Source organism: Bos javanicus, chromosome X (assembly GCF_032452875.1).
Source record: "Bos javanicus breed banteng chromosome X, ARS-OSU_banteng_1.0, whole genome shotgun sequence".
Classification (NCBI taxonomy): domain Eukaryota; kingdom Metazoa; phylum Chordata; class Mammalia; order Artiodactyla; family Bovidae; genus Bos; species Bos javanicus.
Window position 1 is genome coordinate 94234570 of NC_083897.1, and position 25125 is coordinate 94259694.

General features: G+C 44.8%; 2 protein-coding genes across 3 annotated transcripts in view; one reads left to right on the forward strand and one right to left on the reverse strand.

Annotated features, from left to right (window-relative positions):
* Positions 1-8549: 8549 nt before the first annotated feature.
* Positions 8550-13324, forward strand: TSR2 (TSR2 ribosome maturation factor). Its single transcript, XM_061410257.1, has 5 exons — positions 8550-8660; positions 8824-8914; positions 11494-11585; positions 12143-12316; positions 12543-13324. Exons 1-5 carry the CDS (start codon positions 8577-8579, stop codon positions 12675-12677), a joined length of 576 nt encoding a protein of 191 aa, XP_061266241.1. The 5' UTR covers positions 8550-8576; the 3' UTR covers positions 12678-13324.
* A 154-nt stretch (positions 13325-13478) lies between these two features.
* Positions 13479-25125, reverse strand: part of FGD1 (FYVE, RhoGEF and PH domain containing 1) — a 38306-nt gene continuing 26659 nt past the window's right edge. For both annotated transcript variants that reach the window (XM_061410250.1, XM_061410251.1), the window contains exons 9-18: positions 23119-23177; positions 22839-22985; positions 22345-22437; positions 22093-22172; positions 18072-18102; positions 17464-17565; positions 16979-17104; positions 16640-16801; positions 14923-15066; positions 13479-14416 (exon numbers count right to left, since the gene is read on the reverse strand). In XM_061410250.1, the coding sequence (XP_061266234.1) occupies positions 14111-14416; positions 14923-15066; positions 16640-16801; positions 16979-17104; positions 17464-17565; positions 18072-18102; positions 22093-22172; positions 22345-22437; positions 22839-22985; positions 23119-23177 (1250 nt within the window). In that variant the 3' untranslated portion in view covers positions 13479-14110. The remainder of the gene's footprint in view (positions 14417-14922; positions 15067-16639; positions 16802-16978; positions 17105-17463; positions 17566-18071; positions 18103-22092; positions 22173-22344; positions 22438-22838; positions 22986-23118; positions 23178-25125) is intronic.

A 25125-nucleotide genomic window follows, 5' to 3' on the forward strand; every position in this document is an offset into this window, starting at 1 on the left:
AAGGAGTCATGCCTAAGGTATCTCAGTGTGATGACCTTACCTGGGAATTTCTGCCTGGTGGGCTGTCTTGGAATCCTAAGTAGGGTCCTTGACTGAAAATTTTCATCTGGAAATACACTCTGCATTTATACTCTAGCAGTTCAATTTGGCAGTTCAACCTGCATTTCAGTCTTGGAGCTCTGTCTGAGGTCTCATGCTGAGGACTGAATTTTGGTTTAGGTTTTGGGAGTTCAGGTTTTACCATATCAATATGGTCATCTTCATCTGAAGGCCTAAGGTAGCCTGAAATGTTCCCTCTAGAGGGGTCTAGGAGTATTAAACCTGGGATTCATGTATTTATAAAGCATCATGTATATAATTTGGAATGTCTATGTATATGGATGCTAAAAAATTTTATTTTCACCAACTTCCATTTGAAACTTGACATTTTTTCCATAATGAATGTAGGCAACTGAACACAGTAGTATTAGCAGTACATATGACTTGTCTGACAGAATGTGGTCCACTGGAGAAGGGAATGCAAACCACTTCAGTATTCTTGCCCTGAGAACCCCATGAACAGTATGAAAAGGCAAAATGATAGGATACTGAAAGAGGAACTCCCCAGGTCAGTAGGTGCCCAGTATGCTACTGGAGATCAGTGGAGAAATAACTCCAGAAAGAATGAAGGGATGGAGCCAAAGCAAAAAGAATACCCAGCTGTGGATGTGACTGGTGATAGAAGCAAGGTCCGATGCTGTAAACAGCAATATTGCATAGGAACCTGGAATGTCAAGTCCATGAATCAAGGCAAATTGGAAGTGGTCAAACAGGAGATGGCAAGAGTGAATGTCGACATTCTAGGAATCAGCAAACTGAAATGGACTGGAATGGGTGAATTTAACTCAGATGACCATTATATCTACTACTGCGGGCAGGAATCCCTTAGAAGAAATGGAGTAGCCATCATGGTCAACAAGAGTCCGAAATGCAGTACTTGGATGGAATCTCAAAAACGACAGAATGATCTCTGTTTGTTTCCAAGGCAAACCATTCAATATCACAGTAATCCAAGTCTATGCCCCAACCAGTAATGCTGAAGAAGCTGAAGTTGAACGATTCTATGAAGACCTACAAGACCTTTTAGAACTAACACCCAAAAAAGATGTCCTTTTCATTATAGGGGACTGTCATGGCACTGGTGGGTGAGTCATTTAGCATGCTAATGTGTTTCAATGAGCAAATAATGAAGCTCAGGGTCTACTGGATAGTCGACTATTCTGCTCTCTTGGACCTAGTTGGTTCCAACCAGCTTATGTTGTGTCCTCAATGGCTGTCATTCTTTTAAAGGTTGTGCCCTGCTCCTTCCCTCCTGTTTCATTAGTTGTTGTTGTTCAGTCACTAAGTTGTGTCCGACTCTTTTTGACCCCATGGATGGTAGCTCACCAGGCTCCTCTGTTCTCTACTATCTCCCAGAGTTTGCTCAAATGCATATTCATTGAGCTGGTGATGCTATCTAGCCATCTCATCCTCTGCTGCCCCCTTTTCCTTTTGCTTTCAATCTTTATTAGCATCGAGGTCTTTTCCAGTGAGTCAGCTGGTCACATCAGGTGGCCAAAGTATGGGAGGTTCAACTTCAGCTCCAATGAATATTACTTCCAATGAGTATTCAGAGTTGATTTCCTTTAGTATTGACTGATTTGATCTCCCTGGAGTCCAAGAGACTCTCAAGAGTCTTCTTCAGCACCACAATTTGAAAGCATCAATTCTTCAGCACTCAGCCTTCTTCACAGTCCAACTCTCATATCCATACATGACTACTGGAAAAACCATTAGTAGATCATGGTATTTAATGCATTAATAAGGAAATATATATACTGGGAATTCCCTGATGGTCCAGTGCTTAGGACTTGGTGCTTTCACTGCTAGGTCCTAGGTTGTATCCCTGGTTGGGGAACTAAGATACTACAAGGCATGCTCAAAAAGAAAAGTATGTTACAATAAATGCTTATAGTATTTTGGTAACTGTATTTTAATATAATTGGTTTCCTCTGTAACTCTATATTTTAGTTTATGCATTTAAAAACATTATTCTGAGAAAAAGTATACTGTCTACACCAGATTGTTAGATGCTAGATGGGTTCAAAGCACAGAAAAGGTGAAATTTGTCACTTTCAGTCTCACGGTAAAGTCTCAGGGTTCATTCAGAGGCCTTGGTTTGTTGGAGCCTAGAATTGGGCTCCCTATGTGGGAATTTCTAGTGGGTCTATCGTGATATTGTGATTTATAATAAAAATATATATTGGAGAGTCCCTTGGACAGCAAGAAGATTAAGCAAATCAATCCTAAAGGAAATCAACCCTGAATATTCATTGGAAGGACTGATGCTGAAGTTGAAGTTGAAGTTTGGCCACCTGGTGGGAAAAGCTGACTCATTGCAAAAGACTGTGATGCTGGAAAAGATTGAGGGCAGCAGGTGGAGGCGACAGAGGATGAAATGGTTGGATGGTGTCACTGACTCAACGGACAGGAGTTTGAACAAATTCCAGGAGATGGTGAAGGACAGAGAAGCCTGGTGTACTGCAGTCCATGGCATCCCAAAGAGTTGGACACGACTGAAGGACTAAGCAACAACATTGAGTCTTCAGTTCAGTTGCTCTTTGAGACCCCCTGACTGCAGCACACCAGGCTTCCTTGTCCATCACCAACTCCTGGAGATTGCTCAAACCATTCCTAACACAGAATTCCTAAAACCTTTGGAATTTCCTCTGAGAAGAGAGTGATGAAAGGTGTGTTTTGTTATGTTAATGAAGTGACTTTTTTGTGGAGCCAACCACATGATTAGGGTTGGCACTTTCAGTCCCTCCCCTCTACCTCTAGGAGGGGAGAGGGGCTGGAGTTTGAGTTCAGTTACCAATGACCAATCATCTAATCAATTGTACTCTGTGCTGGAACCTCCATAAAACCCCAAAGGAACAGGTTCTGAGAGCTTCTGGGTTGATGAACAAGTGAAGATTCCAGCAGAGTTTCATGCTCAGAGAGCTTGGAATCTCCTTGTTCTCTTCCATGTGGCTGTTCCTGAGTTATATCCTTTTATAATAAACCAATAATCTAGTAAGTAAAATGTTTCTTTGAGTTATGTGAGCCAGTCTAGTGAGGTGAGGGTCACTGGGACTCTGATCTGTGGGCCTGGGCCTGTGGGTCAGAAGCACAGGTGACAACCTTGAACTTGGGGATCAATGTCTGTAGTGCGTGGTGGGGGGGTGGTCGGTGGAGAGGGTGCAGAGAGAGGCAGTCTGGTGACTGAGCCCTTAACCTGTGGGATCTTCTATGATCTAGCACTATCTCCAGGCTTCCCTGGTGGCTCAGACAGTAAAGAATCTGCCTGCTGGGTTTGACCCCTGAGTCAGGAAGATACCCGGGAGAAGGGAATGGCTACCCACTCTAGTATTTTTGCCTGGGAAATCCCATGCACAGAGGAGCCTGGCGAGCTAAAGTCCATGGGATCACAAAGAATCGGACACAACTGAGGTATTTTCACTTTCTTTCTTTCCAGGTAGATAGTATTGTTGCAGAAACCAGTAATCAAGAAACCAAGCACCACATTTGGAGAGTTGGAGAACTCAGGTTTATTATGCCAATGGGCCCAGAGGAGTTAACACTCTAAGCTCTGAGCCCCAAACAAAGGGGTTACAGAGTTTTTATAGACCTACTATAGTGGGCAACACTAGCTGGTAATAGGCTGGTTTAAACTAAGGAGTTTCACACAAATAGGAACAGCAGTCAAGATGGGGAGGGGGATGCCTGACCTTTACACGGACAGGCATGATTAAGCAGGTTGGCAGGGGCTGGGCAATTGCAAAGAGCAGGACCAGGGTGAGTGAGATAAGCTCCAGTTCCTAGTACTGTAAGTCCCCACTTTCTGAGACTTTGTGACTTAAGTGATCCAGACTTTGCAAGGAGCAAGCTGAGTTACAGAGGCAGAATGAGCAGAAGGTTATGTAAAATTTTAACTTTTCCTCTTCAGTATCAGAATTGAGTTGAATTGTAGGACACCCAGCTGATGTTGAAGAATTGCTTGGTGATGTGGGAAAACCCAAGACACATACACTGCAACTGGTGACTAGAATCTTACCTACTCTCTCTATGTACGTTTGAGGCTTTGGGAAGTCACTCGAAAGTGGGAAGTCACTGGGAAGTGCTTAATCTCAGTTTTTCCGTTTGGGCCTCTTTGAACTCAATTTAAGTTGGTGGGTCTGCAGGAATGAGTCTCTAGAGCCCCGTAGGAGTTGACGCCTCCTGAGATGATCAGTCTGGGAGTGCTCATGATTATCATCATACACCACATTATTTTCTGCTTCTGTTTTTTGGTATAGTTTTCTCAGCATTAAAGGCTGTTTCTTTTAGAAACACACTCCTATCCTCATCTATACAAACTTTATCATCTGGCAAAATTCCACTCAAACTTTGAGGTATTATCTCTCATAGGCTTACCATAATCCCCAAAGCTGGATCAGGAACCCCCTCTGCTGGACTCACATAGGCCCCCGTGCTCCTTTCTCCTCTAGCACTGCACAGAGATGGACTTATCATAGAACTAGTAAAATTTAGCTTCCCTAGTGGCTTAGATGGTAAAGCGTCTGTCTGCAACGCAGGAGACCTGGGTTCGATCCCTGGGTTGGGAAGATCCCCTGGAGAAGGAAATGGCAGCTCACTCCAGTATTCTTGCCTGGAAAATCCCATGGATTGCAGAGCCTGGTAGGCTACCGTCCATGGGGTTGCAAAGAGTCGGACACTACTGAGCGACTTCACTTTCAGACTTTCAGTAAAATTTAAGCCTCATCTCCTCACACTTGCAAAGACCACATTCAGGTCTTTGGTGGTTGAGCATTGTAAATTTGAGAAGTACTTAAGACTTGTCACTGTACAACAACAATCAAAATATCATGGAATTTTACACCTCACATGTAAAAAAAAACTATATAGAAGTTTTCCCAAATTTAACAACAGTCTCAAATTTTGTATTACTAATAATGAGCTGTGAAGTAGAAATTTTCCTAAACTACCAATAACAAAATATTTTGATCAGTTGAATGGAATTTAATTCAATTGAATTCTTTTTATTCTCTCTTGAAAATGTTATAAAATAATTGTTCTTTGCTTACAGAAGGATATCAAAGTGCACCCAAAAAGAAAAAAGGAAACATTAGTAGAGAGATGAGTTAGGAAATTAATAAAAATATTTTATTTTTCTAGTTTTGAGGATGTTTTGTGGCACTTCTCCATTTTTTAAATTGGAATTTGTAAATTTTAAAATTTGTTTGATAAATCTAAATCACTTTCACTCTAAATTTGTACTATTTTTCTTAAAGACAGCTTTCAAAATTCTGTCAACCTCAGGCCTTTCAAAATCTGCATTCACCATGAGCACTGATCATAGTCTATGGTCCTGACAATCTTGCATGCCAGGCTGTAAGCTCCTTGAGAATCTGACCAAACCCTGTGACCCAGCAGCACTCAGCATAGGACCAGACACAGAAGCATCAGTACTGTTTGTTAACCTAGTCTAGCCCAGAGTTTGCATCCTTTGCTGTGAGAGGGGATCACCTATAACTCTTTTATAAAAACAATTTTATTGAAATATTATATACTATAAACTTCATCCATTTAAAAAGTACAATTAAATGGTTTTTAGTATATTTTCAGAGTTGTGCAACTATATTTGTTTGCTAGGGCTGCCATAAGAAAATACTCCAGACTGGTGGTTTTAACAACAAAATTTTATTTTCTCAAAGTTCTAGAAGCTAGAGGTTCAAGATCAAGGTGTTGCTAGGTTTGGTTTCTTATGGGGCCATTTTCCTTGGCTTGCAGATGTGTGTTCACATGGTCATCTCTCTGTGCATGCATCTGGTGTCTGTCTCTGAATCGCCTCTTTTCTTTTTTTTGGCCTCACCACACTTCTTGCAGAGTACATGAAAGAGAAATGCTGGGCTGGAAGAAGCACAAGCTGGAATCAAGATTGCCAGGAGAAATATCAATAACCTCAGATATGCAGATGACACCACCCTTATGGCAGAAAGTGAAGAGGATCTAAAAAGCCTCTTGATGAAAGTGAAAGAGGAGAGTGAAAAGGTTGGCTTAAAGCTCAACATTCAGAAAACGAAGATCATGGCATCTGGTCCCATCATTTCATGGGAAATAGATGGGGAAACAGTGGAAACAGTGTCAGACTTTATTTTGGGGGGCTCCAAAATCACTGCCGATGGTGACTGCAGCCATGAAATTAAAAGACGCTTACTCCTTGGAAGAAAAGTTACGACCAACCTAGATAGCATATTGAAAAGCAGAGCCATTACTTTGCCAACAAAGGTCCGTCTAGTCAAGGCTATGGTTTTTCCTGTGGTCGTGTATGGATGTCAGAGTTGGACTGTGAAGAAAGCTGAGCGCCGAAGAATTGATGCTTTTGAACTGTGGTGTTGGAGAAGACTCTTGAGAGTCCCTTGGACTGCAAGGAGATCCAACCAGTCCATTCTAAAGGAGATCAGCCCTGGGATTTCTTTGGAAGGACTGATGCTAAAGCTGAAACTCCAGTATTTTGGCCACCTCATGCGATGAGTTGACTCATTGGAAAAGACTGATGCTGGGAGGGATTGGGGGCCAGAGGAAAAGGGGATGACAGAGGATGAGATGGTTGGATGGCATCACTGACTTGATAGACGTGAGTTTGAGTGAACTCCGGGAGTTGGTGATGGACAGGAAGGCCTGGCGTGCTGCAATTCATGGGGTCACAAAGAGTCGGACACGACTGAGCGACTGAACTGAGCTGAACTGAACTGACACTTCTTGTGGGGTCTTAGTTCCCCGACCACGGATCAAAACCCCCTGTGTCCCCTACAGTGGAAGCTTGGAATCCTAACTGCTGGGCCATAATCTTCTCTTCTTCTAAGGTCACCAATCATGTTGGACTAGGGTTCACTGTATGGCCTCATTTTACCTTAATCATCTCTTTAAAGACTCTGCCTCCAGATACAGTCACATTCTTGGGGGTAGGGCTTGAATATATGAATGGGAGAGGGGTGCAGGGAGGACAAAACTCAGGCCCTAACAGCAGGTGTCACCACACCTAATTTCAAAACATTTTCATTTTCACTAAAAGAAACCCTATACTCCTTAGCAATCAGGCACCATTTCCTCCCTTCCCCTATTCCTGCTGCTGCTGCTGCCTAGTCACTTCAGTCGTGTCCGACTCTGTGCAACCCCATAGATAGCAGCCCACCAGGCTCCTCCGTCCCTGGGATTCTCCAGGCAAGAACACTGGAGTGGGTTGCCATTTCCTTCTCCAATGCATCAAAGTGAAAAGTGAAAGTGAAGTCACTCAGTCGTGTCCGACTCCTAGCGACCTCGTGGACTGCAGCCCACCAGGCTCCTCCATCCATGGGATTTTCCAGGCGAGAGTACTGGAGTAGGGTGCCATTGCCTTCTCCGTGCCCTATTCCTAGGCAACAATTAATCTATTTTCTGTCTCTATAGATTGGCTTATTCTGTACATTTCAGATAAATGATACCATATAATATATGGGCTTTTTTTGACTAGTTGGGAGTGATGTCACTTTTCATTCCTGATTTCAGTAATTTGAATCTTCTCTTTTTTCACTTAGTCTATCTAGCTAAAATTTTGTCAATTTTTTTGATCTTTCTTAAAAACACTACTTTTGGTTTTATTGATTTTCTCTATTGTTTTTCTACTTTCTGTTACATTTATTTCCTCTCCAATTTTATTTTCTTCCTTCCTTCTGCTTGCTTTGGGATTACTCTATTCTTTTTCTAGTTTCTGAAGGTGGCATATCAGGTTATTCATTTAAGATTTTTCTTTTTTAATAGGGATGTTTATATCTATAAGATTCCATTTAAGCATTGCTTTAGCTGCACCTCATGAATTTTGGTGTGCTGTGCCTTAGTTTCAAGTTATTTCAAGATGTCTCGTTTTCCCTTGTGATTTTTTTTTTATTTTACTCATTTGTTATTTAGAAGTGTGTTAAAATACACATATTTGTGAATTCCACAAACGCCTTTCTGTTATTGAATTCTAATTTCACCCCACTGTGGTTGAAGAACCATCTTTATATGGTTTTAATCCTTTTAAACTTATTGAGGGCTGCTTTAGGACATAACATATGGTCTATCCTGGAACACGTTCCACTTGCACTTCAGAAAAATGTGTATTCTGCTGCTGTTGGGTGGAGTGTTCTGGATACATTATTAAATGCAGATTTGTAGGCATTGCTATCTGAGGTTGCTGTCCAAGGGCCTGAAATCTGCATCCTTAGTAAGTTCCCCACATCTTCTCTACGCAGTACCCTGTGTCCCGAATTCATGGACCTAGGGGTCCTCCACTCCTGGTTTCCTTAGATTTAATTATAGGTGAGCAACAGTGTTGGTGTCATCGATTCCTCGACAGACTTTTCTATTGCTCTTGTCTTGCTACCAGGTCAGCGGAAAGGCGAATCTGCATTCTCAGGCTCGGCTTTCGACTCCTTCTGTCTGGGCGGTACTGCGCAGGTATTGGCCCGCCTGGGCGTCACGTGGTCCGTGGCCGGATGATGGCGGACGCTGCTGAAGATTCGCGAGCGCTCTTCGGGGCGGCAGTCCGTGCGGCGCTGGAGGCCTGGCCCGCCTTGCAGGTGAGCGGAGTCGCGGCTGGGATAAAGGTTAGCGACCGGGAGAGAACAGGAGTTGGTTTAGCGAGCCGCCTGGGGCTTGGTTGGGCGGCATAAACAGCGGAATTCTGCGCCACTGCAGGCGGGCTCCCAGACTGACGTGATGGGCTTGGGTCTGTATTCGCAGATCGCTGTGGAGAACGGCTTCGGAGGTGTGTATAGCCAAGAGAAGGCTGAGTGGCTCGGGGGTGCAGTGGAGGAGTATTTCTTCCGCAATGGTGAGTGAATGTAAGGCCCTGGGACTTGTCTCTGTGGGGGCGTGAGGAGGAGGCGGCTGCCGATTCTAGTGAATCCGCACTTCTTGAGCAATTGTCGGTTGGTACCTGAGGGCGAGGTGGAATGAACGCAGGCTTTGAAGTCAGAATCCTGAGTTCGAATGCCTCGTTGGCCGTGCCATTGACTCAGGGTATCATGCTGGACAACTATTATCGCCCTGCCTCGATACTCAGTTTCCTAATTTGTAAAGTGGATGTAAAAGTATCCACCAGCGTGATCCTATATATTAGTCGCATCATGTAATTTAAAATTTTTCAGCCGCCACATTAATAAAGTAAAAAGAAGCAGATGAACTGCTCACCTCAATAGATCCAAAATATTTCAACATGTAGTCAGTATAAAACGCTGTTAATGAGATGTTTTACATCCTTTTTTAGTATTAAATTTTCAAAATCTGGTGGGTATTTTGCAGTTTTAGCACGTCTCGTTGTTTTTTTGCCTAGCCACATTTTAAGTGCTCAGTAACCACATTTGACTATTTGGACAGCAGAGATCTACATCTTTGATGCGTCTTGAGGGTCGTATAAGAACAAAGGGTCCTACAGGGAGTCTTTTACGAAATAAGGTTTTTTACAGTATTCTTCATTTAGTTTTTTAGTCTTGGAGGTGACATTAGGCAGAGTCCTTTCTCTCAAGGAAATTTACCATCTAGTGAGAGATCCAGATAAGTAAATAGGCATTTGCAGACAGGGTGATAGGTGTTCTAATAATGAGGAGCTCAGGATGCTTGGGTAATGTGAGCTGGGGGAGAAGCCGTCTTTCGGAGATCTTTAGGGAGTGGTGGTGATTGGGCTGAATCTTAAGGGATGAGAAGGAGTTAACAAGGAGGGGAGGCAGAGAGAGCAACACTCAGAAATAAGTCCTGTGGTATGAGGAGATTATGTGTTATATTTGGATAGTGGCAGGGAGCTCAGTGTTAGAATAGGGATGTGTGTGTGTGCTTGTGGGTATGTGGAAGGGAGGAATGGTGGAGAATGAAGATGGGAGATGGGGAAGCCCCTGGAAAAAGAGTGAGACATGGAAGGACTTATGTGCCTTTGATTTTTGTCCTTTAGGCCAGCGTTTGCCAGAATGCATGGTTTGGAAGACTAGTTCTATTAGATGTTCTGTGAAGAAAAAGCTTCTCCAGTCAAATTATATAAGGAAAGCTCTTTTCTTCAGCTCTTACTTAAGAGTCACAGTAATCATTAACATATTAAAGGCTTGGATAAGGACAAGAACCACCGAAAAGAAACCTGTTTACCTTTGTTTCCCTTTAGTTTTTTTTTTTTTTGAATAACTTCCCTTAAAATCCAGGAGGCCAGTTATTTTTCAAAAGCAGAATATGAAACACTGCAGTTAGGTGATTAAAAATTCATGAGCAGGATCTAATAGGATGGGGTTTTCTGGCTAGAAAGTTCAGAAAGTAGTCAGTATGGAGCATGGACTTTAGAGGGAAAGACTAAGGAGAGGGCTGTGTTTGTCTAGAGAACGATGAGGCCTGAATTAGGGCATTAGTTATGGGAAAGAAGGGATGGCTCTAAGGAAATTGTTTGACTGTAGAGGGGGAGGGAAAATGGGGCAGGTTTCTAGTTTCTAGTCACTGGGTGGCTTAGGTGCCTTTCATGGACTAGAAGAACACTGGAGAATGAAAATTAGGTTTGGAGGGTAAGATGATGAATCTGGCTTTGGATATGGAGGGTCTGAAGCACCTGTGGAACAGGTGGAGTGTAGCCTGGGTTGGAGACTGATTTGGGGGGTATTAGAATGGTAGGGAAAGCGAAGAGGGTGAATGAGCTCTCCCAGAGGGAAGAGAGAGCAAGGAGCTTTGTGGAAGACTTTCTTATTTTCTAATTCAGAAAAAGCAGAGCATGGGCCCATAAGGTAACTGAAGCTGAGGGAGGAAGTCTCAGCTAAAGTCATACAATAGGACATTGAGGTCAAGGCTGTGATGATTTCATCATGGCAAGTACTGAACATCTGTTTCTTCTTACCTATCCCATTGGTGTGTGGCCTCCTGTGTCAGTGGAACCACAGTTGTGAAGTCTTTACATTTCAAAAACTTCAGCCCTTGAGTAATGGAAATGAACATGGATTTCCATTGTTCCAAACAAACAATGCCTGTGCTAGGCATTGTTTGGGTGACTTCTCATAACAGACCTTCAAGGAGGTTACCATTAACCTCACTTTGCAGAAGAGAAAACAGTCTTGGAGATGAGTAACTCACATGCTCAAGGTCATGTGGGGAGGAGGCTGGTTAAAATAGGTCAGCTGAAAAGAGGGTGAGTGTGGATGGAATGCTCCAGGAATAGAGGACTTGGTAGAGTGCAGGTTGGAAATTAGGTATTTAATGTTTGTTTTTTTTTCTTTTTAAAAATCATGTTAAAACCTGGAATGTAGAACACTTTAGCAAATAAAAGGCTCATTCAATCTTAATCCACCAATCAGATGTGGATCCACCAAGTAGGTACTTAAGAGTAGTGGGCAAGGGTGATGAAGTTGGCTGGTCTTTGACCAGAGGACTTTATCCTTTCATACTCAGCTGACTTGGAGCTAGATGAGGTGGAGGACTTCCTCGGGGAGCTAATGATGAACGAGTTTGATACAGTTGTGGAGGATGGGAGTCTGCCCCAGGTGAGCATGTCATGGATACAACTACCATCTTCCTGCCTGCAGCCTTTCTTCTCCCTAGCTGTCTGTTTTAGATGAACACTTTTGGCTGTAACCATTCTTTTCTTGAGTCCTGTGCAAGAACTTGCTATGACCCCCGTTGCCTAAAGGAAAATCTAGTCTTCCCAGGCCTTTCAAATCCTGCTTGTGTTATTTCTCTCCATGTATCATTCTCAGTCAGGTCTGTTTGTCACCTCCATCTCAGGGGCACACCATGCAGGTACATTTCCAAATGTTCTGGTTAAATCACTACTCCTGCTAGGATTGCTTTCCCTTTTTACGTCTTCTGTCTTTCAAACCCAGTTCTAGTGCCTTCTGTGGTAGGAGGGCCTCCTTCAACACTTCAGGCCCTTAATGAGCCCTTCATATGTGGTTGCTTCAGTAGTGAACTCCTTGGGGAGGAAAGATCCCCATTCTCTTCTGGAAAATTCCAGACCCCTCCCCACTCTTGTTGCAAACACGAGCTGGTTGTATTGTAGGTTCTCTAGAAAATCGAAGTTGGTTGAATGTTTTCTTGGTAGGTGAGCCAGCAGCTGCAGACCATGTTCCACCACTTCCAGAAGGGTGATAGGGCTGCTCTGAAGGAGATGGCCTCTCTCATCACCCAAAGAAAGTGCAAGGTCAGAGCCACTGCACTGCCGACAGCTGGAGAGACCGATGAGGATGATGATGCAAACAGCGTGGAGGAGATGGAGGTGAAAGGGGTGCAACTCTTGGGTGTGGAGATGTAGATATTTTCAGTCTTATGGGAGATCAGCTAATTTCGCAGGGAAGTGATGGGGGGTGGTGGTTGTATTATCCATAAAGGGCAGGAAATTTTCCCAAGGTCTCATGGCCAGTCCTGGCAAAGCTAGGAGAGCCTGGGTCTCCATTGGCCATAGCTGGGGGTTTATTTAGCTCTCTCTTGTATTTCTCCCCTAGGTTGCAGCTACGAATGATGGGGCAGCTACAGATGGGGTCTGCCCCCAGCCTGAACCCTCTGGTCCAGACTCCCAGACTATTAAGGAAGAGGATATAGTGGAGGATGGCTGGACCATTGTCCGGAGAAAGAAGTGAATGGGGCTGGAAATGGTCTGGGTCCTTGTATGTTAGTTGTTTGGGATTTGTTTGTAGGGTTTTTGTTGGAGGGTTGCAGACCTGTGGACTGGTTATCCCATATCCACCCTCTCCCCATTCCCTTGTCCAGCTCCTTCCAGGGGAAGAAGAGCCCAAGGGTCCTTGGACTTGGGGTGGTCTGAGTGATGAGGCCTGATTTCCTAGCAAAGTGCCTCTTGGGTGCAACCAGTGTGAAGAGGGAGGGATGAGTGGGTGTGGGAATGACTGGAGGAGAAGCTAAATGCTGGTTGATAGTAGGCAGGTGAATGTGTGAAGGGGGAGAGCCAGCAGGAGAACCAATATTCCTGCTGGGTAAGGAGTGGTGAGATGAGCTTGCAAATAGAAGAGAGATCAGTTGAAGATATGAAAGTAGCTGTGGTACCTGCTCCCCACAAACCCCCACACAGAACAGCTCTGTGCTCCTGAACCTCCCAGGGATATTTCCTCCTGCAGCCCAGGGTCTGGCCCTAGGTTCCTTCAGGATGTCTAAGACCTTGTCTAGGCAGTGAGTTCAGGGGACCTGGGCTTTGTTTTCTGTCTCCTCCAACCTCTTTCCAAACACCTCATCCCATTGAAGTCACCTCAATAAATAATACCTTATTGTTTAATTTGTGGCTTGACCTGTGAGTAGTTTTGGAAGCATCGTTCTGGGAGCTGAGCTTCGGAGCTCAACAAGGGAGCAGTTTCTGGGCCTACCCCAACAACCTGTTACTTTGGACAAACAAACAGATGGACAAATGGAGCACAGCTGCGCTCTGAAAGTTTCTGTAAGCTTGAAATAAACTGTATTTTTCTTTAAAAAACAAAACAGAGTATTCTTTGTCCTCCCCCGTGTTCCCCTGTCCTGCCCAGTGGCCCTGCCATGGGTCTAGACGATAAAATACTGGGTAGCCCTGGGGGCCAGGTAGAAGCTGTAAGCCATGGGAGAGGCAGGAGGGGTCTGGTCACCACCCCACATAGCATCATACATATGAAGACACTAGTTGAAGGGGCAGGGGTGGGCCAGGGCCATGGGGTCTGTGGCAGAGCTGGCACTTGAATCCAGATCTCCTGCCTCTGGTGCTTTGGAGGGAATTGGGTGGAGGCAGGATCTGTAGGGTATTGAGGGGTTGGGGGAAAATGGCCTAATTCAGGAAGGTCTAGCAACAGCCCCCACCCTCCCTGGGGGGACAGGGTTTAAAAAAAATTAACCACACTGTACGAATATTTTTTTTAAAAGCCCAGGTTTTGTGAAAAGATGAATTAAAAAAACCCGAGACCCAGCATTCAGGATTGAAAGTGCCCATGATGGGAGTTCAAGTATTGACTGAGCTGGGAGGGTGGGGGCTGGGGCCCTTAATTGGACATGGGCAGCTAGAGTGTAGGGCAGGGGGTCCCAGTTACCCACAAACCCCCTAGGTCTTATCTCGGGTCTGGGGGGCTTCGGAGGGTTCAGCAGTGGCTCCTGAAGCTGCCACTGGCACCTCTTCCATCTCCCTGTCCTCAGACAGTGTGGGCCCTGGGCAGAATGTGTCCCCACGGCCTGCCCGGCCAAGCACAGCCATCCAGCGCCGCTGTAGCTCCTCTGTCTCAGGACTGAAGTACCAGCTCAGGTGGCTCTGGGTGATCTTGAAGACATGCCGTCTGTCAGGCCGCTCCCCAGCCTCAGGAGGCCCCACCTCAAAGCCAATGAGGGGCAGGCTGCGCTGCGCTTTCACATCCTGGGGGACAGGGACAGAGCTAGGGTCACCTTGGGGTTGGGCTTCTCACTGGTTTTACATCTTCTAAACCCCTCTTTTTCTTTCCCTGCTCAAGAACCTTAAATGGTTTAACTGAGCAATAGGAAAATGAACTGGGGCTAGAACTGCAGGCTGATTCAAATACCTCTTTCCTTCCACACCCCAAGCCAGCTAGGCTAGTTTAGAGCCTATAATGTTTTCAGGCCTTTGCCCTCTTCTCCATCTTGCTCACTCCAAATTGGATTAAGCAGTATCTCGTCTCCACTTCAGCTTCCTTCCCCCATAACTCACCCGACTTATCCTTACATACGTTGATCCATAATCACTCCTTGTCTCGAGCCTGTCTTTGTCTCATAAGGGTGGGGGCTTCTGATTTCCCCTTAGGTTCACACTATCCTCCAAGGCCAAGGAGAGGTGAAGGACTGAGAGGAAAGGAGAGTAGCCTGGCTTTGCCAGGTGGCTGAAAGGACCAGGAGTAGGATACATACCTGAGGGGCTCCGTAGATGTACAGCACCAAGGGTTCGTTCTCAGGGACCACAAACCATGCCTTGTGCCAGCCTTTTCCACCCTTCTCCATGTAGTGTAGGAAGCTGCAGATGACACTGTTCTCCGCAGCCACTGAGGCCTGTTTCTGTGACCAGAGACATGAGGGGCATCAATATTGATAGGAGGCCTACCTTGGCTCCAGCACCCCCTCAGCATAGGGATTGCTATTCACATGTCTCAGGAGAATATTGAAGCTCAGGTGGCAGGAGTGATTTGCCCACTGTCAACCCAGTGAGGGAGAAGGCAATGGCACCCCACTCCAGTACTCTTGCCTGGAAAATCCCATGGACGGAGGAGCCTGGTAGGCTGCAGTCCATGGGGTTGCTAAGAGTCGGACATGACTGAACGACTTCACTTTCACTTTTCCTTTCATGGAGAAGGAAATGGCAACCCACTCTAGTGTTCTTGCCTGGAGAATCCCTAGGACGGGGGAGCCTGGTGGGCTGCTGTCTATGGGGTCGCACAGAGTCAGACAGGACTGAAGCGACTTAGCAGCAGCAGCAGCAACCCAGTGAGAGTTGAAATTCAAAGCCAGGCTTATCTGCTGGATTCGGGCCATGGCTACTGCCTCTAAGGCTTGGTGGGAGGGGTGTGTAACTCTCAGTGGAAGCCCCTAAATGTCAGTCAGGCATTCTTCCATCAGTCCATTTATTCCTCAAGTCATTTATGCATTTACACTTCATCTTTTTTTCAGTCTTCCATCACACGCATTCCCTATACTCAGTGAGAAGCAACTTAGCACTGTGGTTAAGGGGTTGGGTGGGTGGGTGGGTAAGGTAGTCAGGCTCAGAATCCCAGCCCTAGATGGAAATGTTGACTTGGAAGGAGAGCATATAGGGCTGTTCTGAGGATTAAATTAGTTACTATATGTAAAGTGCTTAGAAGAGTGCCTGGCATGGAGTTAGCTTTCTTTAAGTGTTAAATAAATACCTCAATTTAGTTACAAAGCATAAGTTTATGTATGTGCATGTATCTAGAAAGATAGGAAGCATAAGCATTAATGGTGGTAATCTCTGGGTCGAAGGAATTTGTAGTAGTAGTTTAGTCACTAAGTGATGTCCAACTCTTTTGCGACCCCATGGACTGTAGCCCACCATGCTCCTCTGTCCGTGGGATTTCCCAGGTGAAAATACTGGAGTGGTTTGCCGTTTCCTTCTCCAGGGGATCTTTCCAGCTCAGGGATTGAACCTGTGTCTCCTGCATTGGCAGGTAGATTCTTTACCACTGAGTTACCAGGGAAGCCCTGGGTTAAAGGAATATGGTATTTTTATTATTTTTGGTTATGATGTCTAACTTTCTTCAATGCACATATCCATTGTAATAAGAAAAGGTATTTTGTTAGTCAAAAGAAAATCCCAGCTCTGCCACTCACTGTGTAACTTGGGCAAATATACCTCCCTGGGCCTCAGTTTCCTCCTTTGTAAAACAAGAATAGGAAAAGCATTGATAGATAAGTTACTGTGAAGATTAAACATCTAAAGCACTTAAATAAAAATTACTCTTTGATTCACTTTTGTACTCATTTTATTCACTCGAAGCCTGGGGTCACTTGTTCAGCGCATGCACATGGTATTACAATTTCAGAGATGCCCAGGCCTTAGTCACCACTGCGTGAGTGGCTGGTGCCCCTGTGGTCAGTTGAGGGGCCTGGGTCTTACCTCCAGGATGGACCTCCGGCGCTGGGGTGTATGCTGGCTGCAGGCTGGGCTGCTCCCGGGTACCCCATGCAAGGCCACGTAGCAGTCAGTGCACACACGGTTGGAACGGTTGTTGTCATAGACAAGGCGAGCCCGGAACTCGGAGCACTTCCCACAAACCACCTGGGGTGGCAAGTGGGTAAGAACAGCCTGATTCCAGTGGGTCTTCCCCTTCAGTGTACCAACTCCCACAGTGAACTTCACAACCTCCCCCCACTTAGAGGGTGCCCTCTTAGAAGTGGGCCTTTGGGTTGCCAGCCTGTCTGTTCCATAGCTCTGCCCCTGCCTCTCAACACTTACATGTCCACAGGCCTTGCAGTGGTGCCTGCGTTTTGTGATGGAATTGAAGGGCTCCTGGCAGCGCATGCACATGGTGACTTCCTTTTCTCGGATGGGCGTAGGTGCCCGCTTTCCAAGATCCACATTCTGGAGAGAGGGCCAGGTCTCCAGTCAGAGAGTCAAACTCAGACTCCCCAGCCCAGTCCATCCAGCCCTCGCCCAGGCTTGGATCATCATTGGTAGGCAACTGACAGATTCGGAAGACCTGCCTTTGAGTCCTGGCTCTGCTCTACTTCACTGTGCTATTGAAAACCTGTCACTTGTACCAATACTTTTCGGGCATTAGTTTCCCCAATAATTTCTCTATGACCCTACCAACAGAAGCCTGTGCTTCTGCAGTCATCTACTGCCTCTCTGGGAAGAGGAGAGGAGTATCTCAAGGTAAGGTGGGCACCTGGAGGTCTGGAGGGGATCCTGGTGCAGAAGGAGGGGATGTGGACTCTTACCGGAGAGTTGGGGGGTGTGTCTTCATCTTCCCTGTTTGTGGAGTTTAACAGCTTGAAGGTCTCCAGCGTCTGTTCGTGCTTCAGGAGGGTAGAGTTGATGGCCTGGGAGAGGTATAAGAAATAAGAGGTCAAAACCCAACTATCTATTTCCACCCTTACCTCACTGTCCTATAAACTAGCTTGGAGTCAGAAAAGTTGGATTCTAGACCCAGCTCTATACCTTGCTAGATGTATGACCTTGGGTAAGTCCCTTCCCAAAATCCAGGTCTCAGTTCTTATATTTGTGAAATGGGGGAAGGGGATTGATCAGTGGCTGAAAAGCCACAGAAGGCCTTCCTGACAAATGTCTGGGGTTAAATGTTTTACAGGGCTTAACTCACTGAGGTTACACCTTCAGAGGAGCCAGCTTTCTAAAGAACTGGGTAGTTTCTCCTTAACCTCTGGACCTCAGTTTGCTTATCTGTAAAATGGGGATGGTAAAATTTATTGGAAGGCAGATGTCCAGGCCCATTATGGTCAGATGTGAATATTAGGGTTGAGCCCCCCACCCCCAGAAGACCTGTTAATACTCTTCCAGCCCCCTACCACAAAGCCTTCTTAGATGTTACCTGGACCCAGTCTTTCTTCTCTTCCTCAGTCCTTGGGTAGGGAAGGTGGTGGGGGCAGGGGGAAAGAAAGATGTTGGGTTAGGCAGGCCAACCAAAAGCAATTGGAGTGGTAAAGAGCAGATGTTTTGGAGTTGGAAAGATCTGAGTTTGACCTTCTTGCTCCTTCACTTACCACTTATGTGACCTTTAGGCAAGTCATATAACCTGAGTTTACTTATTGAACAGTTATTAATACTTTCCAGACCCTGTGTTAGGAGCCTGGGCCTCAGAGCAGACCCTACATCAAGGAAGGAGCTCACGGGGGCAGACATGGACAATACAGGGGAATCAGTGCTGTGACAGAGGGAAAATGGGGCTGAGGAGCCCAGGAAACCTGTCCCATCCTGGAGTTTGGGTGGGGGCTACTAAAGATGTTTTCCTCAAGGAGGTGCTAGCCCTCAAGTAGAGGGGGTTAGGTTGAAGTGTGTGAATTAGCATATAGAATGTACAGGAAACCATGAACAGTTCCCTGTTTGTGCTAGAATGTCAAGTTTGAGAAAGGAGGGCAGTTTATTTTTCTTCACTTGTAAGAATGGATGATAATTATCGGCCTGGGTTGTTCTGAGCAGTAACTGGAAAGTGAAAGTTGTTCAGTCATGTCTGACTCTTTGTGACCCCATGGACTATACAGTCCATGGAATTCTCCAGGGCAGAATACTGGAGAATTTCCCTTCTCCAGGGGATCTTCCTGATCCAGGAATCGAACTGGGGTCTCCTGCATTGCAGGCAGATTCTTTACCAACTGAGCTATTAAAGCAGTAACTGAGGTGATGTGTAAAGTGCCCAGCACAATCCTTGATACACTAGGTGCTCAGTCAGTGTGTTGCTCCTTCCCTTTGCCTTCCTTCCTCAACTCTCCTGTCTGCCCTGGTGCAGGCCCATTAACAGCTCACTAGGAGTAGGAGCCAGCCTCTTGGCTGACTCCCACCTGGCCTCCTCTAATCTCCTTCCACAGTTACACTCCAGTGAAAGCCACTCAATCATGTCCAACTCTTTGTGACCCCATGGACTATACAGTCCATGGAGTTCTCCAGGCCAGAATACTAGAATGGGTAGCCTTTTCCTTCTCCAGTGGATCTTCCCAACCCAAGGATCGAACCCAGGTCTCCCGCATTGCAGGTGGATTCTTTACCTGCTGAGCCACAAAGGAAGCCTTTGTTGATAGACTCTAGACATCAAAAGTATTTTTCTAATATGAAAATATGACTGTATCCTTAGGATCATTTCATGAAAAATCAAGGATGTGAGTCAATATTTAGCTACAAGAATATCCACTGCAGTGCTGTTTTATTGTCATGAAAAATTAGAAGCAGTCTATGTGTCCAACAACAGGGGCTCAGGTTTTAAAAAAAGAAATGATAGTATATATCACTACTTCCACACAACATAAGTGAAAAAGCTGTTTATAATATGTTAACTCAAAGCAACATATATAAAATAAACATAGCATTCCCTTTTTGTTTAAAAACACATGTGCCATGAGTGTTTACATTTGTCAGAACTCATCGGTGGTACACTTAAGACCTGTGCATTTCACTCTGAAAATTTGCCTCAAGAAAAAGGAGGAGACCTTAAACAAATATTGAATGCTAGTTAACGATATGCATGCCAAAGTCTTTAGGGGTGAGGTGTATGATATCTGCAATTTACTTGGTGAAATGCATTAAAAAAATTGGATTGGTAGGTGGATGAAATGATAGATTTATGATCAAGTAAATATACCACAATATTAACACTTGAATCTACATGGTGAGCTTGGGTGTTCACTGTATTTAAACTTTCCTTTATTTTGGAAAATACTCATAATAAAATATGGAAAGGAAACATTGTGTGTTTCTGTGTGTGTATACATATGCAAATAGAGGAGAAGTCAGAAAGACTTTCTGCCAACACATCAGCACTGACTGTCTCTGGGTGGTATGGTTCTAGGGGATTTTACTTTATTCTGATTGTACTCTTTTTTACAAATTCTTTTTTATTTATCTATATTTTCTAACTTCTTTGCACTAAACAATATTGCATTTGATGTTTAAGAGCCACAATAGTGTTTTTGGCAGTTCATACTTAAGTATATAGGGGTGAAGAGTCATGTCTGTAATTTACTTTAAAATGGTTCAGCAAAATATTTATATGGCAAAAATATATACTGATTCCTAAGTCAGTGGTTCTAAACCCTGGTGCCAAGTTGAATCATACGAGCAACATCACCTTCTTTGTTCCTGCTGGCAGAGCAAAGTGAAAGTAAAAGTCGCTCAGTGGTATCTAACTCTTTGCAACCCCATGGACTGTAGTCCATGAATTCTCCAGGCCCTGGTGCACATAATATTAAAATCATTTGGGGAGCTTTTGAAACTCCCCATCTTCAGGCTATACCCCAGACAAATTAAACCAAAGTCTCCAGGGGTGGGTCCCAGACATCAGTATTTTTTAAAGCTCCTCAGTTGATTCCTATGTCACCAAAGTTGAGAATCAGTTAAGTGGTGGGCATATGAGTGTTTGTATTTCTACTTTTGTGGTTATTTGAAAATTTTCATTAAAAACAACTTTTTAAAGGGCAAAAAAGCAACTGCAAAGCAAACTCTCCATGCCTTCCCTCTGCTACTAGGAGAAAACCCTACACTGCTCGGTGCACCCTTCTGGGCCCAGTATCCCTCTTCAGCCCTCTCCTTCCCATCCTAGCTGATGACCTGTCCCAGTCACTTAGGCTCTGTTGAGCCCTGACTGGGCCCCACATCTGCCCTCCCCTGGCTGTGCCTGTTGTCACGTTTGTTCTCACTTTTCTGGCTTCAGGCCTCTGAGACGCTTAGTCTCTCAGAGCATCAAACCCAACTCCCTTCTCTCATCTTCCAGGACACCCTCTAGCCCACATTCATCTCTTTCTCCTGCCTCCATGCAGTCCCAGCAATGAGAGTTCTGACTCTGATTTCTTAATTCTTTGCTGCCTCTCAGAAGTAGATCATCTACCCACGTGCATTCACTCTCCAGCCCTGACCATGGCCTCGATACCCTATCACCAATTCCAGCTCTGCTTCTTTCTAGCTGTGGGATCTTGGGAAAGGTGTATAACTCTTCTGTGCCTCAGTTTCCTCATCTGTAAAATGGGGTTGATAGTAACAGAGGCTACTTCAAGGGTTTTGAGAGTTCAACTATTAAATTTAAACTTAAGTTAAAGTTAACTTAAAACTGTGCCTCTGGCACAAGAGCAAGTCTTCATTAAATGTGAACTATTATTATAATCATTCAAGTAGAGAATGGATATGAAGGCCCCTTTGTTAAATGGCTGGAAATTATTCTAAAATTTGTTCTTTAAAGATTTTTTATTATGCAAGATTTCAAGCATACAGAAAAGTAGATAGGATAACACAAATACATTAAATATATATTCACTAAATAGATGCAAATTTAAAAAATATTTTGCTATATCTTATACATATGTGTGTGTGTGTGTATATATATATATATATATAGGCTGATATAAATCATTTAAAAATAAGTTACAGATATCATGATACTAAATCATCATACATCACCAAAAAAAAAAAAAAAGGCCATTCCCCTATATCCTCGTATACCATTATCACACCTGAGAAAGTTAGCAATAATGCCCTGGTAGCTAATGCCCAGTTCATGTTTAGGATTTTCCCTACTGTCTTGAAAATGTCTCTTAGGGCTGTTTTTCTCAAACAAGACTCCTATCATGGACCAGGCATTGCATTTGGTTGTTATTTCTCTTAAATCTCTCAATCCACAATAAACTATTTGTGCTCCTGTTACTCATGTTTGGATTACTATCTCATTCTTCCCTCTCCTCTAACAAAACCCATCAGAAGAGCAAGCATCTTTGGGGAAAGGGACCCATCCTTTCTCTGGAATACTCTCTTCTCTAGGGAGGTAGCCAGTGCCCTGGCACTAGGTCTAGAATGCCTCAGCATATCTGAAGGCAACAGGAGGCTGGAGAGAAGATATAGGCAAGGGCAAGTACCTGGCCTGGAGCTCCAGGGAGCGCTGCTTTCCTGACACCAGGAAGGTCCGAGGCAGATTGAGGTTGGAACTTTCCTTCAGCTGGATGGAGAGAGAAAAGGGCTTGGTGAACTACTGAGCTCACCTACTGAGCTCCACAGGGCCCTTGCCCTCTGCACACATGCACACACTTGGGCTCAGAGTCAGAACATCTTTGTTTCTCCCAGCACCAAGGTCCCACACCAGGTTCCCCTTCCCACCTCCCGGTGCTCACCTCCATGCCATCTACATCAATGCGTGCCCGCACGCTAAACTTCTGGCCAAGGAGCCGCAGCCTGGGCACACAGTAAAGGAGGCGGTCGTTGAACTAGGAAGGAAAAGGTTTTGGATGTATGTGTGGAGGCCCCACAAGGCCTATGGCTCAGCTCCTTTCCCTTATAGGACTCCTGAAGCTTTACTGCTGGGGACTCAAAGCAATAGATGGAGAAAACAGACCAGATTGGGCACAAAGGTTGCAAGGAAAGAGCCTAGGCATGGGAGTCACTTCCTAGTTGGTTGGCCTTGGGCAAGTCAGTTCTCTCTAAGTCTTAGTTACATAATCTGTAAAGTTGAGAAAAAAAATGCCCAGTATAGGTGGTAAAAATACAGTGCATTAGTAGAGGAAGGAATGGAGAGCAGGAAGTACAGCCTTGAGTGAGTACCGGGTCAATGTGGCATGGCAGGGTAGGGGTGGTGTAGCCCACTTGCACCCCTACCCCTGGCACTTACTAGTATGAGGTATCGGTCTTGAGTGGTCCCATTCTTTGCTGACAGCTTAAGGATGTGGCCTTCTTTTATGAGCTCTTTGGTGGGGCTGACAATGTCTTCCTCACCTCCTAGCAACTCGTATACCTTCAGCAGCTTGTGCATTCGCTCCTGGTAGTGAGTAAAGGGCAAGGTTTGAGGTTCCGGCCTCCCCTCAGATGTCCACAAGTTGCAAGCCTCCCACTCCCCAGGATGGAGATAGGTGGCTGGCCAAGGAAAGGCAGGGGCTAGAAGGGCCACTCACCATTTTGCGGATGGCAGCATTAGAGTGCTCTGCTGCTGTGGCTATCAGCTCCAGAGACTCTGCAGACAGAGTGGGAGGTCAGATAGGGGCTAGCAGAAAAAAGGCTTTGGGAGCTTTTCTGCTCCCTGAATACCTCCTCCTGGCCTGACCACACCCTCCCCATTCCAGAAAGTGCCAGCCTCAAAGATGTCCATAGCAACATCACTTAAAATCAGAAAACGACTCGATTAATGCCACAGTAGTAGCAGAACCACAGGACATGAAATAGCTGGCAGCCAATAAAATGCAAGCTTAAGATTATTATTACCACTAACAAAATAACTGTAATAGTTACATCTGTAACTGGAAGGACATATACCCATGTTTAACAAATTATCTCAGGAGCTTCCCTGGTGGCTCAGTGGTAAAGAATCTGCCTGCCAATGCAGGGTTTTATGGGTTTGATCCCTGTTCCGAGAAGATCCCATGTCAGAGGACAACTAGGCCCATGTGCCATAGCTATTGACTTGTGCTCTAGAGCGGTTAGCTGCAACTCCTAAAGCCCACGCACCTAGAGCCCATGCTTTGCAACAAGAAAAACCACTGTAACTAGAAGCCTGAGCACTGCAGCTAGAGAGTAGCTCCTGTTCACCACTAGAGAAAGCCCACCTGTAGCAAGGAAGACCCAGTGCAGCAAAAAATAAATAAATAATTAAAAAAAAAAAAAGTTGTCTCTGCAGCAAAAGAGACACAGATATATAGAACAGTCTTTTGGACTCTGTGGGATAAGGCGAGGGTGGGATGATTTGAGAGAATAACATTGAAATATGTGTATTATCATATGTGAAACAGATCACCAGTCCAGGTTCGATGCATGAGACAGGATGCTCAGGGCTGGTGCACTGGGATGACCCAGAGGGATGGGATGGGGAGGGAGGTGGGAGAGGGGTTCAGGATAGGGAACACATGTACACCCATGGCTGATTCATGTCAATGTATGGCACTAAACCACTACAATATTGTAAAGTAACTAGCCTCCAATTAAATAAATTAAAAAAAAAGTTGTCTCTGGATGATGGGACTATGGGTGATTTCACTGTCTTCTTTTTCCAAATTTTTGACAAAGAATACGTATTAACTTTTATAATCAGAAAACAAGTCATATAAAGAAAGAGACAGTTCTATTCTTTGTCTCAATAATTCTGATGATAGGAATCTATACTAAGAAAATACGTGTTCTGTGTACAAATACACTTTGTTGCAGTGGTGTTTACAGTAATGTCAAACCAGAAATAATGCAACTGTAGGGGTTCAGTTAAACAGAGTAATGTGCATTCATATAACACAATACTAAACAACCTTTGCAAATGATGCTTTTGTAGGATTTTTCGTGATCTGTGAAATGCTCAGGGTATTTTAGGAAAAGGAAAGGATACAAACTTGTGTATACCACATGATTTCAATGCCACAAATATATGTATAAAAAATACCAGTAAGGAATTATGTCAAAATGTTCCTCACTCTTATTCTCTTATTTGTATCATAGATGATTTTCTTCCTTGCCTCTTTCAGCTTTCCTGTATTTCCATACTTCCTATTGTGACTAGGTATCAGAAAAAAATACGAAATAAATCCCTATGCATCTCCACACACTAATGAATCTTGTCCATGCTTGAGGCCCAGCTGCACTGTACCCCACTCTTGTTTGCATGGTGCTGGATTTTCCCATTCAGAAAATATGCACAGGTGCTTCTGAAGAGAGTCCACATGGTTGACCAAGCAAGTGTTATTTTCCCAGGAGGCTGTCTCTCAATGACCAAGTCTTGGTGCTCAAGATCTGTGATCCCTAACCCAGTTCAGGCCTTTCAGGTGCCAGTCTCCAAGTTCCCAGCCCTTTTCCACCCTAGCTGTCAGAGGGCGCGTTTTTACACACAGCTTGCTGTCACTCCTCTGTTCAAATCTGTCAGTGGTTCTCCTATGCCTGCAGGGTAAAGACCCAGTCCTTTAGCCTGGCATTCTAAGCCCTTG